Here is a 1,567-nt window from a genome sequence, read left to right as displayed (position 1 = left end):
TGATAAAAACTACACAGCCTACAGTATTTTTACAGTCTTTATTTTACAGTTAAAATATATGTTTATCAAATAAAGTCTAATGTTACAACTAATCATGGATCCCTTTAAATTCCTGCTCATACTAACTCTTAATTTCTCTCCTTTTCCCATTTTCAAGGATGAATACCAGCAGACCAAACCAGGAGTTTTGACCTTTAGACTTCCCAGATGAAGCAGCAATATTCAGTCAGAGCTTCCAAGCAGAGATTGGATCCAAGTGATCAGTCTTGTGTGAAACCTTCCTGAAGACCGGAGAGACCTGATGCAAATTCTTCAAATCAGTTTGGATTCTGAACTGTCGGGATTTATCGGTGAGATTAGTTTACAACTTTGAGGCAAACAGCTTGACAAGATGGATGAATATTTAAAGGAATTTGGGGAAACGTTTCTTTTTTTTTGTCRTTGTGAACTTTGAATGGGATGCTCCACCGCCTCGTCTGACCAAAGGAAAACGACACAGGATGCTGGATGTTGTTTGATTTTGTTTCTCTTTTCACCTTTGGCCTTTGGGGAAGAAATATTTATAAAAACACACCGGGTGCACTTGTTTACTCCTGGAGCCTCGGAGGGAGAGGTAAATGCTCCTTCCCCGTTTAACGGCAACAGGACGCCTGGTTTCGTCCTTCTAAAGACCGAGGCGTGGACGGGAGGACGCAGGTGACGCTGTTGGCTGGCTGAGTCAGCGCCAATGGGGGCCGGTTTTGACCCGGTCTGACCCCAGTTTGACCTTCACAGTGACCTCTGACCTCTCCGGTCCTGGCTCTCCACCTACTCTGCTGCCTGGGTTCGGGAACGCTCCGCCCTGGGGCCCAGAACGAGCCAATCAGAATGAAGAAGAGCCGCAGCGTGCTGTCGGTGACTGGAGAAGAGGTGAGATGGAAACAAACGTATAATATTAAACATTAACATTAARCATAGACAGTGAGAATCAAATACACTCTTAACATAAAAAGAAGATGCAGACTCAATGACTGACAGACTGAACTGTGTGTCTGTGTGTGTGTGTGTGTTTGACAAACAAACCGCGTGACTTTCACACATCGAGCTGTCTTTGTTCCTGGGTCTGCGCACACGCTCAGACATCCCAGCGGACAGCTCGTATCCTCCAGCGTACATGAACGCAGCGTGAAGCGCTCTGCCACAGCGCCTCGATGGAAACGGGCTGCTGATAAATAAAGTGGGCCGTTTCCTGTTAAAGGTGACATTCAGGCTGAAGGACGTGGTGCCGTGTGTTATTCAGATGCTCTGGCGTGGGTTATGCCAAGCAGGTGCCCGTGTGTTCCTGTGTGTGGTTGTGAGCCTCCGTCCACATCTGTGTCCGGACGACATCGAACGCAGCATGGAGGCAACACGGCACTGTTGCCTAGCAACTGCTGCCATTCCCCCAGTGTTTTGTTGCTACGGTGCTGCAGTGCAGATCAGCCTCTTGAAGCTCAGTCTGTTGAGGCCCCATCACACACACACACACACACACACACACACACACACACACACACTCGTAGCAAAAATATCTTCCTTTCTGAACACC

General features: G+C 47.7%; 1 protein-coding gene across 2 annotated transcripts in view; it reads left to right on the top strand.

Annotated features, from left to right (window-relative positions):
* Window positions 1–1,567, top strand: part of LOC106522713 (cAMP-specific 3',5'-cyclic phosphodiesterase 4C) — a 19,524-nt gene that overhangs the window by 1,791 nt on the left and 16,166 nt on the right. The window contains exons 2-3 of one of the 2 annotated variants that reach the window (XM_014015845.1): window positions 158–350; window positions 487–909. In XM_014015845.1, coding sequence (XP_013871299.1) covers window positions 868–909 — 42 coding nt within the window. In that variant the 5' untranslated portion in view covers window positions 158–350; window positions 487–867. Of the gene's footprint in view, window positions 1–157; window positions 910–1,567 lie in introns of both variants that reach the window. The other variant, XM_014015844.1, reaches the window with a different exon arrangement.

This window comes from Austrofundulus limnaeus, unplaced genomic scaffold (genome assembly GCF_001266775.1).
Source record: "Austrofundulus limnaeus strain Quisiro unplaced genomic scaffold, Austrofundulus_limnaeus-1.0 Scaffold135, whole genome shotgun sequence".
In the NCBI taxonomy this organism is placed as follows: Eukaryota; Metazoa; Chordata; class Actinopteri; order Cyprinodontiformes; family Rivulidae; genus Austrofundulus; species Austrofundulus limnaeus.
This window is presented reverse-complemented; position numbering and strand designations above follow the sequence as displayed.